Source organism: Bombina bombina, chromosome 3, assembly GCF_027579735.1.
Source record: "Bombina bombina isolate aBomBom1 chromosome 3, aBomBom1.pri, whole genome shotgun sequence".
NCBI lineage: Eukaryota > Metazoa > Chordata > Amphibia > Anura > Bombinatoridae > Bombina > Bombina bombina.
This window is the reverse complement of record NC_069501.1, coordinates 47,254,565-47,266,905: the sequence shown is the minus strand read 5'-3', so window position 1 is coordinate 47,266,905 and position 12,341 is coordinate 47,254,565. Positions and strand designations below refer to the sequence as shown.

At 38.8% G+C, this 12,341-nt stretch overlaps 1 protein-coding gene across 1 annotated transcript in view; it reads left to right on the top strand.

The window, feature by feature from the left end:
• CFAP44 (cilia and flagella associated protein 44) overlaps positions 1–12,341 on the top strand; it is a 296,056-nt gene that overhangs the window by 64,101 nt on the left and 219,614 nt on the right. Inside the window, exons 9-10 of the mRNA XM_053705145.1 lie at positions 8,199–8,363; positions 11,118–11,273. Of these exons, the coding sequence (XP_053561120.1) occupies positions 8,199–8,363; positions 11,118–11,273 (321 nt within the window). The remainder of the gene's footprint in view (positions 1–8,198; positions 8,364–11,117; positions 11,274–12,341) is intronic.

The window sequence follows — 12,341 nt, the reverse complement described above, 5'->3', positions numbered from 1 at the left end:
TTAGTAAAGTACCATTGCCTGTTGCAGTTCCTTCAACATCTAAGGTGCAGAATGTTCCTGATAACATAAGAGATTTTGTTTCTGAATCCATCAAGAAGGCTATGTCTGTTATTTCTCCTTCTAGTAAACATAAAAAATCTTTTAAAACTTCTCTCCCTACAGATGAATTTTTAAATGAACATCATCATTCTGATTCTGATGATTCTTCTGGTTCAGAGGATTCTGTCTCAGAGATTGATGCTGATAAATCTTCATATTTATTTAAAATGGAATTTATTCGTTCTTTACTTAAAGAAGTACTAATTGCTTTAGAAATAGAGGATTCTGGTCCTCTTGATACTAATTCTAAACGTTTAGATAAGGTATTTAAATCTCCTGTGGTTATTCCAGAAGTTTTTCCTGTTCCTAATGCTATTTCTGAAGTAATTTCCAAAGAATGGGATAAATTGGGTAATTCATTTACTCCTTCTAAACGTTTTAAGCGATTATATCCTGTGCCGTCTGACAGATTAGAATTTTGGGACAAAATCCCTAGAGTTGATGGGGCTATTTCTACCCTTGCTAAACGTACTACTATTCCTACGTCAGATGGTACTTCCTTTAAGGATCCTTTAGATAGGAAAATTGAATCCTTTCTAAGAAAAGCTTATCTGTGTTCAGGTAATCTTCTTAGACCTGCTATATCATTGGCTGATGTTGCTGCAGCTTCAACTTTTTGGTTGGAAACTTTAGCGCAACAAGTAACAGATCATGATTCTCATAATATTATTATTCTTCTTCAGCATGCTAATAATTTTATCTGTGATGCCATTTTTGATATTATTAGAGTTGATGTCAGGTTTATGTCTCTAGCTATTTTAGCTAGAAGAGCTTTATGGCTTAAGACTTGGAATGCTGATATGGCTTCTAAATCAACTCTACTTTCCATTTCTTTCCAGGGTAACAAATTATTTGGTTCTCAGTTGGATTCTATTATCTCAACTGTTACTGGTGGGAAAGGAACTTTTTTACCACAAGATAAAAAATCTAAGGGTAAAAACAGGGCTAATAATCGTTTTCGTTCCTTTAGTTTCAACAAAGAACAAAAGCCTGATCCTTCATCCTCAGGAGCAGTTTCAGTTTGGAAACCATCTCCAGTCTGGAATAAATCCAAGCCTGCTAGAAAGGCAAAGCCTGCTTCTAAGTCCACATGAAGGTGCGGCCCTCATTCCAGCTCAGCTGGTAGGGGGCAGGTTACGTTTTTTCAAAGAAATTTGGTTCAATTCTGTTCACAATCTTTGGATTCAGAATATTGTTTCAGAAGGGTACAGAATTGGTTTCAAGATGAGACCTCCTGCAAAGAGATTTTTTCTTTCCCGTGTCCCAGTAAATCCAGTGAAAGCTCAAGCATTTCTGAATTGTGTTTCAGATCTAGAGTTGGCTGGAGTAATTATGCCAGTTCCAGTTACGGAACAGGGGATGGGGTTTTATTCAAATCTCTTCATTGTACCAAAGAAGGAGAATTCCTTCAGACCAGTTCTGGATCTAAAAATATTGAATTGTTATGTAAGGATACCTACGTTCAAAATGGTAACTGTAAGGACTATCTTGCCTTTTGTTCAGCAAGGGCATTATATGTCCACGATAGATTTACAGGATGCATATCTGCATATTCCGATTCATCCAGATCATTATCAGTTCCTGAGATTCTCTTTTCTGAACAAGCATTACCAGTTTGTGGCTCTGCCGTTTGGCCTAGCTACAGCTCCAAGAATTTTTACAAAGGTTTTCGGTGCCCTTCTGTCTGTAATCAGAGAACAGGGTATTGTGGTATTTCCTTATTTGGACGATATCTTGGTACTTGCTCAGTCTTTACATTTAGCAGAATCTCATACGAATCGACTTGTGTTGTTTCTTCAAGATCATGGTTGGAGGATCAATTTACCAAAAAGTTCATTGATTCCTCAGACAAGGGTGACCTTTCTGGGTTTCCAGATAGATTCAGTGTCCATGACTCTGTCTTTAACAGACAAGAGACGTCTAAAATTGATTTCAGCTTGTCGAAACCTTCAGTCACAATCATTCCCTTCGGTAGCCTTATGCATGGAAATTCTAGGTCTTATGACTGCTGCATCGGACGCGATCCCCTTTGCTCGTTTTCACATGCGACCTCTACAGCTCTGTATGCTGAATCAATGGTGCAAGGATTACACAAAGATATCTCAAATAATATCTTTAAAACCGATTGTACGACACTCTCTAACGTGGTGGACAGATCACCATCGTTTAATTCAGGGGGCTTCTTTTGTGCTTCCGACCTGGACTCCAACAGATGCAAGTCTCACGGGTTGGGGAGCTGTGTGGGGATCTCTGACGGCACAAGGAGTTTGGGAATCTCAGGAGGTGAGATTACCGATCAATATTTTGGAACTCCGTGCAATTTTCAGAGCTCTTCAGTCTTGGCCTCTTCTGAAGAGAGATTCGTTCATTTGTTTTCAGACAGACAATGTCACAACTGTGGCATACATCAATCATCAAGGAGGGACTCACAGTCCTCTGGCTATGAAAGAAGTATCTCGAATTCTGGTTTGGGCGGAATCCAGCTCCTGTCTAATCTCTGCGGTTCATATCCCAGGTATAGACAATTGGGAAGCGGATTATCTCAGTCGCCAAACGTTGCATCCGGGCGAATGGTCTCTTCACCCAGAGGTATTTCTTCAGATTGTTCAAATGTGGGAACTTCCAGAAATAGATCTGATGGCGTCTCATCTAAACAAGAAACTTCCCAGGTATCTGTCCAGATCCCGGGATCCTCAGGCGGAGGCAGTGGATGCATTATCACTTCCTTGGAAGTATCATCCTGCCTATATCTTTCCGCCTCTAGTTCTTCTTCCAAGAGTAATCTCCAAGATTCTGAAGGAATGCTCGTTTGTTCTGCTGGTAGCTCCGGCATGGCCTCACAGGTTTTGGTATGCGGATCTGGTCCGGATGGCCTCTTGCCAACCGTGGACTCTTCCGTTAAGACCAGGCCTTCTGTCGCAAGGTCCTTTTTTCCATCAGGATCTGAAATCCTTAAATTTAAAGGTATGGAGATTGAACGCTTGATTCTTGGTCAAAGAGGTTTCTCTGACTCTGTGATTAATACTATGTTACAGGCGCGTAAATCTGTATCTAGAGAGATATATTATAGAGTCTGGAAGACTTATATTTCTTGGTGTCTTTCTCATCATTTTTCTTGGCATTCTTTTAGAATACCGAGAATTTTACAGTTTCTTCAGGATGGTTTAGATAAGGGTTTGTCCGCAAGTTCCTTGAAAGGTCAAATCTCTGCTCTTTCTGTTCTTTTTCACAGAAAGATTGCTATTCTTCCTGATATTCATTGTTTTGTACAAGCTTTGGTTCGTATAAAACCTGTCCATTAAGAAGGTTATGTCTGTTATTCCTCCTTCTAGTAAACATAAAAAGTACTTTAAAACTTCTCATTTTTCAGATGAATTTTTAAATGAACATCATCATTCTGATTGTGATAATGGTTCTTCTGGTTCAGAGGATTCTGTCTCAGAGGTTGATGTTGATAAATCTTCATATTTATTTAAAATGAAATTTATTTGTTCTTTACTTTAAGAAGTCCTAATTGCATTAGAAATTGAGGATTCTGGTCCTCTTGATACTAAATCTAAACGTTTAGATAAGGTTTTAAATCTCCTGTAGTTATTCCAGAAGTTTTTCCTGTCCCTAGTGCTATTTCTGAAGTAATTTCCAGGGAATGGAATAATTTGGGTAATTCATTTACTCCTTCTAAACGTTTTAAGCAATTATATCCTGTGCCATCCGACAGATTAGAGTTTTGGGACAAAATCCCTAAAGTTGATGGGGCTGTCTCTACTCTTGTTAAGCGTACTACTATTCCTACGGCAGATGGTACTTCCTTAAGGATCCTTTAGATAGGAAAATTGAATCCTTTCTAAGAAAAGTTTACTTGTGTTCAGGTAATCTTCTTAGACCTGCTATATCTTTAGCGGATGTTGCTGCAGCTTCATCTTTTGGTTAGAATCTTTAGCGCAACAAGTAACAGATCATAATTCTCATAGTATTTTTATTCTTCAACATGCTAATATTTTTATTTGTAATGCCATCTTTGATATCATTAGAGTTGATGTCAGGTATATGTCTCTAGCTATTTTAGCTAGAAGTGCTTTATGGCTTAAGACTTGGAATGCTGATATGTCTTCTAAGTCTACTCTGCTTTCCCTTTCTTTCCAGGGTAATAATCGTTTTTCGTTCCTTTCGTCACAACAAGGAACAAAAACCTGATCCTTCATCCTCAGGAGCGGTATCAGTTTGGAAACCATCTCCAGTCTGGAATAAATCCAAGCCTTTTAGAAAATCAAAGCCAGCTCCTAAGTCCACATGAAGGTGCGGCCCTCATTCCAGCTCAGCTGGTAGGGGGCAGATTACGTTTTTTCTAAGAAATTTGGATCAATTCCGTTCACAATCTTTGGATTCAGAACATTGTTTCAGAAGGGTACAGAATTGGCTTCAAGATAAGGCCTCCTGCAAAGAGATTTTTTCTTTCCCGTGTCCCAGTAAACCCAGCGAAGGCTCAAGCATTTCTGAAATGTGTTTCAGATCTAGAGTTGACTGGAGTAATTTTGCCAGTTTCAGTTCTGGAACAGGGACTGGGGTTTTATTCAAATCTCTTCATTGTACCAAAGAAGGAAAATTCCTTCAGACCAGTTCGGGATCTAAAAATATTGAATCGTTATGTAAGGATACCAACATTCAAAATGGTAACTGTAAGGAATATCCTGCCTTTTGTTCAACAAGGGCATTATATGTCTACTATAGATTTACAGGATGCATATCTGCATATCCCGATTCATCCAGATCACTATCAGTTTCTGAGATTCTCTTTCCTAGACAAGCATTACCAGTTTGTGGCTCTGCCGTTTGGCCTAGCTACAGCTCCAAGAATTTTTTCGAAGGTTCTCTGTGCCCTTCTGTCTGTAATCAGAGAACAGGGTATTGTGGTATTCCTTATTTGGACGATATCTTGGTACTTGCTCAGTCTTCACATTTAGCAGAATCTCATTCGAATCGACTTGTGTTGTTTCTTCAACATCATGGTTGGAGGATCAATTTACCAAAAAGTTCATTGATTCCTCAGACTTAGGTAACCTTTTTAGGTTTTCAGATAGATTCAGTGTCCATGACTCTATCTTTGATAGACATGAGACGTCTAAAGTTGATATCAGCTTGTCGAAACCTTCAGTCACAATCTTTCCCTTCGGTAGCCTTATGCATGGAAATTCTAGGTCTTATGACTGCGGCATCGGACGCGTTCCCCTTTGCTCGTTTTCACATGCGGCCTCTTCAGCTCTGTATGCTGAACCTGTGGTGCAGGGATTACACAAAGATATCTCAATTATTATCTTTAAAACCGATTGTACGACACTCTCTGACGTGGTGGACAGATCACCATGGTTTAGTTCAGGGGGCTTCTTTTGTTCTTCCGACCTGGACTGTAATTTCAACAGATGCAAGTCCTACAGGTTGGGGAGCTGTGTGGGGGTCTCTGACAGCACAAGGGGTTTGGGAATCTCAGGAGGTGAGATTACCGATCAATATTTTGGAACTCCGTGCAATTTTCAGAGCTCTTCAGTCTTGGCCTCTTCTAAAGAGAGAATCGTTCATTTGTTTTCAGACAGACAATGTCACAACTGTGGCATACATCAATCATCAAGGAGGGACTCACAGTCCTCTGGCTATGAAAGAAGTATCTCGAATTCTGGTATGGGCGGAATCCAGCTCCTGTCTAGTTTCTGCGGTTCATATCCCAGGTATAGACAATTGGGAAGCGGATTATCTCAGTCGCCAAACGTTACATCCGGGCGAATGGTCTCTTCTCACAGAGGTATTTCTTCAGATTGTTCAAATATGGGGTCTTTCAGAAATAGATCTGATGGCTTCTCATCTAAAAAAGAAACTTCCCAGGTATCTGTCCAGATCCAGGGATCCTCAAGCGGGAGCAGTGGATGCGTTGTCACTTCCTTGGAAGTATCATCCTGCCTATATCTTTCCGCCTCTAGTTCTTCTTCCAAGAGTAATCTCCAAGATTCTGAAGGAATGCTCATTTGTTCTGCTGGTGGCTCCAGCATGGCCTCACAGGTTTTTCGTATGCGGATCCTGTCCGGATGGCCTCTTGCCAACCGTGGACTCTTCCGTTAAAACCAGACCTTCTGTCACAAGGTCCTTTTTTTCATCAGGATCTCAAATCCTTAAATTTAAAGGTATGGAGATTGAACGCTTGATTCTTAGTCAAAGAGGTTTCTCTGACTCTGTGATTAATACTATGTTACAGGCTCGTAAATCCGTATCTAAGGAGATATATTATAGAGTCTGGAAGACTTATATTTCTTGGTGTCTTTCTCATCATTTTTCCTGGCATTCTTTTAGAATTCCGAGAATTTTACAGTTTCTTCAGGATGGTTTGGATAAAGGTTTGTCTGCAAGTTCCTTGAAAAGACAAATCTCTGCTCTTTCTGTTCTTTTTCACAGAAAGATTGTTAATCTTCCTGATATTCATTGTTTTGTACAAGCTTTGGTTCGTATAAAACCTGTCATTAAGTCAATTTCTCCTCCTTGGAGTTTGAATTTGGTTCTGGGGGCTCTTCAAGCTCCTCCGTTTGAACCTATGCATTCTTTGGACATTAAATTACTTTCTTGAAAAGTTTTGTTCCTTTTGGCCATCTCTTCTGCCAGAAGAGTTTCTGAATTATCTGCTCTTTCTTGTGAGTCTCCTTTTCTGATTTTTCATCAGGATAAGGCGGTGTTGCGAACTTCTTTTAAATTTTTACCTAAGGTTGTTAATTCTAACAACATTAGTAGAGAAATTGTGGTTCCTTCATTATGTCCGAATTCTAAGGAGAAATCATTGCTTTCTTTGGATGTAGTTAGAGCTTTGAAATATTATGTTGAAGCTACTAAGAATTTCCGAAAGACTTCTAGTCTATTTGTTATCTTTTCCGGTTCTAGGAAAGGTCAGAAGGCTTCTGCCATTTCTTTGGCATCTTGGTTGAAATCTTTAATTCATCATGCTTATGTCGAGTCGGGTAAAACCTCCGCCTCAAAGGATTACAGCTCATTCTACTAGGTCAGTTTCTACTTCCTGGGCGTTTAGGAATGAAGCTTCGGTTGTTCAGATTTGCAAAGCAGCAACTTGGTCCTCTTTGCATACTTTTACTAAATTCTACCATTTTGATGTGTTTTCTTCTTCTGAAGCAGTTTTTGGTAGAAAAGTACTTCAGGCAGCTGTTTCAGTTTGATTCTTCTGCTTATATTTTCAGTTTTTTTCATTATAAGTTTTAAATTTTGTTTGGGTGTGGATTATTTTCAGCGGAATTGGCTGTCTTTATTTTATCCCTCCCTCTCTAGTGACTCTTGCGTGGAAGATCCACATCTTGGGTAGTCATTATCCCATACGTCACTAGCTCATGGACTCTTGCTAATTACATGAAAGAAAACATAATTTATGTAAGAACTTACCTGATAAATTCATTTCTTTCATATTAGCAAGAGTCCATGAGGCCCACCCTTTTTGTGGTGGTTATGATTTTTTTGTATAAAGCACAATTATTCCAATTCCTTATTTTATATGCTTTCGCACTTTTTTCTTATCACCCCACTTCTTGGCTATTCGTTAAACTGAATTGTGGGTGTGGTGAGGGGTGTATTTATAGGCATTTTGAGGTTTGGGAAACTTTGCCCCTCCTGGTAGGAATGTATATCCCATACGTCACTAGCTCATGGACTCTTGCTAATATGAAAGAAATGAATTTATCAGGTAAGTTCTTACATAAATTATGTTTTTTGCAAGCGAGGTTCCATATCCCTTTTTTGCACTATATGTAATGCCATAGCTTTTGTGTCACAGGAAAAAAGCAGAACTAAAAATGTGTGCTTTGGGGTTACCACTATTTAAAAAGTCCCCTTGAGAGAGGAACAGTAAAGAAAGCGTTCCCTGCAACATCACCTAAATGTTGCCCTAGGCCTCTGTCATTTTAGCAAATATATTATGTGTTTAATAGCCATACACTTATATCCAGCTGTTATGCTATCTAACATTTTCATCTGCCGCCTCTGTGTGTCAGGAAGTTGTCCGTTGCATTTCTAAATAATGTAAACTGATTTTCGCAGTGAAACCTTTTATCTCATATCAGGTTATATCTGGCTCAGAATGGGGTAACATGTTGCTTTGGGAAGGGGGACTCATCAAGGTGGAGCTCTGCCGAAGAGGGCGCCGATCCTGCCACAGCGGACCCATTAACCAGTTTGTGCTGGATGAAGGAGAGCTGATCACCATAGGAGCAGACGGCTTTGTCAGGGTATGTTCTGAGAATTTGTATTTCATGGTACAGCACTAGATGTTGCCTATGGGAACCCACCTGAATGATAAATCTGCCGTTTTCTTACTATCGTCCTGGATTCTGTATTTTGTGCCCTTAGTTGTGCAGAGCAGTCATTAAGAGCCTTTACTGGGGGTTGCATATGCTCTTCTTAAAGGGACAACTTAACTCAAAATTGTATTCCTTATAAGTTTGCAATTCTTTTTCATTATTTTTTTGTTTTTCCTGCTAATTTAAATTTAAAAATTGTAGTTTTTTCACTGGCCCTAGAGAGGCTGCAGTACTTTCCTTGAAATTTATAACCCTGACCTGCAACATTCTACACAGTGATTACTTAATATGTGCAGGAGCTAATTTTATATATGTCCCTAATTAGCCATAACAAAGGCCAAAAGATAACAAAATGACAATTTTAAATGTTTTTTTTTTTAGAAATTTAGGGGTTGATAATGATCCCTTTTTAAAATTTTGTTACAACCACAATCAGCCACTTTATTTTTTATTGACTGGCCTTATACTTAACACGTGCCAGTCCTGTTTTTTTATCACAAAATGTGTGATGCTTAAAGGGACACTGTAACCAAATTTTTTCTTTCGTGATTCAGATAGAGCATGACATTTTAAGCAACTTTCTAATTTACTCCTATTATCAAATTTTCTTCATTCTCTTGGTATCTTTATTTGAAATGCAAGAAAGTAAGTTTAGATGCCGGCCCATTTTTTGTGATCAACCTGGGTTGTTCTTGCTGATTGGTGGATAAACTCATCCACCAATAAAAAAGTGCTGTCCAGAGTTCTGAATAAAAAAAGCCTAGATGTCGTCTTTTTAAAATAAAGATAGCAAGAGAACAAAGAAAAATTGATAATAGGAATAAATTAGAAAGTGGCTTAAAATTGCATTCTCTATCTGAATCATGAAAGAAAAAATTTGGGTTCAGTGTCCCTTTAAGGGGACATTAAAGTAAAAATGTAACTTGAATTGATTGGATAGAGCATGACATTTTGAACAATTTTCCAATTTACTTCTGTTATCAGTTTTGCTTAGTTCTCTTGGTATCCTTTGTTAAACAGCAATCCCAGGTGAGCTCAGGAGCGTGCTATCTGGCAGTTGTGTTTGCAACAGTGTTTATAGCAATTTATACATCAATACAAATGTTGCTGCTACAGACTGCTAAATACATAGGCACTATCCTAAGCTCCTATCAGCCTTCCTTACTTTACTGTTCAACAAAGGATACCAAAAGAACAGAGCAAATTTGCTAATAGAAGTCAACTGGAAAGTTGTTTAACATCACATGCTCTGTCTGAATCATGAAAGTTTAAATTTGACTTTACCGTCCCTTTAACACACATTTACGGGACCATTTGTTCCTTTATTGAGTTCAGAAGCTAAAAGAACTTGATAAATCCCAGACAACACCTTTTGCCTTATTGATTACCCAAAAAGTCTGCAAGTTCATCATTGGTGTTGAGCAGGGGAAAAATACACGGCCATCGCTCCAGCCGTATTGCATGACATTATGACGCAATATCACCAGATACAAATGCTACCTAAATATTAAGAAGCACGTTTACACTAATAATTAGCTAAATCCATAACCCAGCAAACACACGTGCTCACTATACGGATAAGGCTCCTGCTCAGATCGCTTAGAGAAACATAAACACATATACAAAAGGTAAATCACACACACGTCACCTGTTAGCATCACTGCACTGTATTAAAAGGGACCAATCATCATATATGCTCTGCACCCTGCCATGTAATCTCTAAATCACCGCCATTTTGTTTGTCCTTTATTCTGCACATATATATACACATACATATAGCTTGCATGCCCCTTTAGTTTGTACACTGGTAGCAGTGAGTGCACATTATTGGGCATAACTGAGCTGAAACATCAGGGGTGTCTAAGTTAACTTGTGCCTAAGGATATCAGAGGGGTAAATATGGGCCTGTTTGCTGCATATTACTAAGTGAATCCGACCATCGTTGCCTGAGTTTAAAATCCAGTGCTGCCTGTGATAACGTTTCCTTGTGAATGTAATTACTTGGGGTGCAGAGGGTATGGTTATGGCCTTTTTCTGTCATTTGTGCTGCTGGGTTATTGAACAGCTGGCTAAAGGGAGCCGTAATAATGATCCGTATGGTTTATATAATATATTGTAAGCTATGCTAAATAAATACATGAAATCCTGTGGTGTTGCTTTTATTTATATGCTTCGCGTAAGGGGCTATGTTTAATATTAAGGTTAGGGTTAATCCTTAGCTATCTGCAAGTGCTGCAGAGCAATATATTTCAATGCACTCTAGCAGTCAAAACTCAATTTAATTTCCTATAATATGTTTAATTAAAGGGCCAGTATAGTGGACACATTGCATACTCTAATTCATTAAAGCATGCAATTTTAGCACTAGTGAATCTGCAATGCTATGAGTTTAACCCCTGCAAAGGGCAAACATGCCTTTCAGTAACTGCAGAGAACTGCTTATCTTGAGCCAATTATCAGCATCAGTCAATAGCTGGGTCATGTGACTACCGCCACTGTTTGGGTCACTGGCCATTTCCGCTTAGGAGCAGCAAGCTAAGAAATGTCATTGAAAGTTATTTTTTAACTCAGTGAATGGTACACAGCCCACAATAATTGAGGGTTAAGGTTAATTAAGGTTTACCCTAATAAAGATTTATTTTTAGAATAATCAGATTCTTCTGGACTTCCTGTTATTTATAGGTTTGGGACTTTGAGACTGTGGATACGGCAGACACTATTGATGATACAGGACTTCTTGAGATGGAGCCTATGAATGAACTGCATGTTGGGAAGAATGTGAACCTACGTTTTATGGTGAAGATGAGAGAATCCGAGATTCCAATATGGTTTGCTCAGGTACTACGTTTTTATAAAAGTATGAAACCTATTATCAAGTTGTTTCGTACACATTGGTAACGTATAATAATAGAATCTTTCTGGGGTCTAGGGACACTGCAAAACAAAGGTTTCTGTCATCCACATTAAATTACAACATATAAATAAATGTATTTATTTCTAATGGTAGTGACAGTCCACGAAATCCATTCATAACCTATGGGAAATAGTTTCACCTGGCCGCCAGGAGGAGGCAAAGACATCTCAAACAAAGCATTAAATATCCCTCTCACTTCCCCTACCCTCTCAGTAGTTCTTTGTCTCATTTCATGGAGGTAGCGGCAGAGAGAGGTGCTCTGCTGAAAATTTTTGTGTATGTTTGGTGTATGTAGAGTTTTGGTGTATGTTTGGTGTATGTAGAGTTTTGGTGTATGTTTGGTGTATGTAGAGTTTTGGTGTATGTTTGGTGTATGTAGAGTTTTGGTGTATGTAGAGTTTTGGTGTATGTTTGGTGTATGTAGAGTTTTGGTGTATGTTTGGTGTATGTAGAGTTTTGGTGTATGTAGAGTTTTGGTGTATGTTTGGTGTATGTAGAGTTTTGGTGTATGTTTGGTGTATGTAGAGTTTTGGTGTATGTTTGGTGTATGTAGAGTTTTGGTGTATGTTTGGTGTATGTAGAGTATTGGTGTATGTAGAGTTTTGGTGTATGTTTGGTTTATGTAGAGTTTTGGTGTATGTTTGGTGTATGTAGAGTATTGGTGTATGTTTGGTGTATGTAGAGTTTTGGTGTATGTTTGGTGTATGTAGAGTTTTGGGAAGTTCCCATGCCTCCTCTTGCTATCCTCTCTTCTATGCGTACAGGGTTAGTTACATGGCCTTTCCTTGGTGTTACAGAACCCTGCCATGAGACACTGATAGCAGCTGTCCTGGATGCCTCCCTGGAACAGCAAGAGTAAGTGTTTTGTCTTTCTTCACTATAGGGACTAGTTGTCACGCTGATGTTAGAATTTGAGGTCTTTCTATGGGACATATTCCCTATTGCCTTTGCAGGAGTTAATGTTCGCAATCCTCCAGGGGATATACATCCTA